Genomic DNA, 1,414 nt, shown 5'->3' on the forward strand with positions numbered 1-1,414 from the left:
GTGTAGCCAGCCTGTTTTGTCTATTTAAAACATACAAATACCATCTGACATCTCTCTCTCTCACTCTCTCTAAATTTAGTCTACCTAAAACACGTATTTACAGAATTGAATAGGACGCTCTTTACATTCATCCTATGGCACAGATGATCTCCACATACTCTTTCAGTTTATTTTTATGAAAATTGTTAATTAAATTTTTTTTACTGGTCTTCCAGGTCACCGATTTCCTGAAGAAATGAAAAATCAAACCATGGTGACTGAATTTATCCGCGTGGGACTTTCCAGTGACCCACAGATGCAGATTTTCCACTTCCTGGTGTTTTTAGTTATTTACCTAATCACTCTGGGTGGTAACATAGTAATCATGTTGGTGATAAGAGCTGATTCTCACCTTCACACCCCTATGTACTTCTTTCTCTTCCATTTATCCTTTGTTGATATCTGCTATTCCTCAGTCACGGTGCCTAATATGCTGATGAACTTACTCGCAGAGCACAAAACTATTTCTGTCAATGGCTGCATTACTCAGATGTTCTTCATCCTCCTCTCAGCTGGTGCTGACGTTTTCATTCTCTCAGCCATGGCTTATGACCGCTACACTGCCATCTGTGACCCATTGCGTTACATGGAGAGAATGAGCAAAGGGATCTGTTTTCTCTTGGTGAGTGGGACATGGACCACGGGCTTCTTTTATGCCCTTCTTAACACTGTTTTTACTCTGAAGTTGCATTTCTGTGGGTACAACCAAATCCATCATTTCAGCTGTGAGCTCCCTCCTCTATTACCTCTGTCCTGCACTGAAACCTTCACCAATCAAGTGGTGCTTCTTACTTCTATTGCGATATTTGGATCAAGCCCCTTTCTCTTCACCCTGATGTCCTACATTCACATAATCTCCACTATCCTGAGGATACGCTCTGTGGAGGGCAGGCGTAAAGCCTTCTCCACCTGCAGCTCCCACCTTATTGTGGTTGGTTTGTTGTACTTGACAGCTTTTTTCCAGTACACAAAACCCAGCTCAGTCTCCTCTGTGGTGCTGGATGAAATATTCTCCATCCAATACAGCATCTTGACCCCCATGTTAAATCCCATCATCTACAGCCTGAAAAATAAGGAGGTGAAAACAGCTGTAGGGAAAATGTTGGGGAGAATCAAATTTCTCAAGTAATGTCAATGTTATTTTAAAAAAATGAGCATAGAACTGTGGGTAACTTGTGTTTGGGAGATTCTCAGCTCAGGTATTTTGACATTTTGGGCCAAAGCCTCAGCTGTGGCTCCATTGAACTCAGCAGGCCATATCCCCATTGGGTAGAAGAGACACTGGAGCAAAGGGAACCGGATCCTGTTGTGATGTTGCACCCCATAAGACTTTATGGAAATATGCTTATGAATGTATATGACATAACTAGGATAT

General features: G+C 41.9%; 1 protein-coding gene across 1 annotated transcript; it reads left to right on the top strand.

Moving 5' to 3' along the window:
- Window positions 1-235: 235 nt before the first annotated feature.
- On the top strand, window positions 236-1,168 carry LOC135972112 (olfactory receptor 5V1-like). The gene has a single exon (XM_065563047.1). It carries the CDS (start codon window positions 236-238, stop codon window positions 1,166-1,168), a length of 933 nt encoding a protein of 310 aa, XP_065419119.1.
- The last annotated feature ends 246 nt before the right edge of the window (window positions 1,169-1,414 follow it).

Source organism: Chrysemys picta, chromosome 12, assembly GCF_011386835.1.
Source record: "Chrysemys picta bellii isolate R12L10 chromosome 12, ASM1138683v2, whole genome shotgun sequence".
Taxonomy (NCBI): domain Eukaryota; kingdom Metazoa; phylum Chordata; order Testudines; family Emydidae; genus Chrysemys; species Chrysemys picta.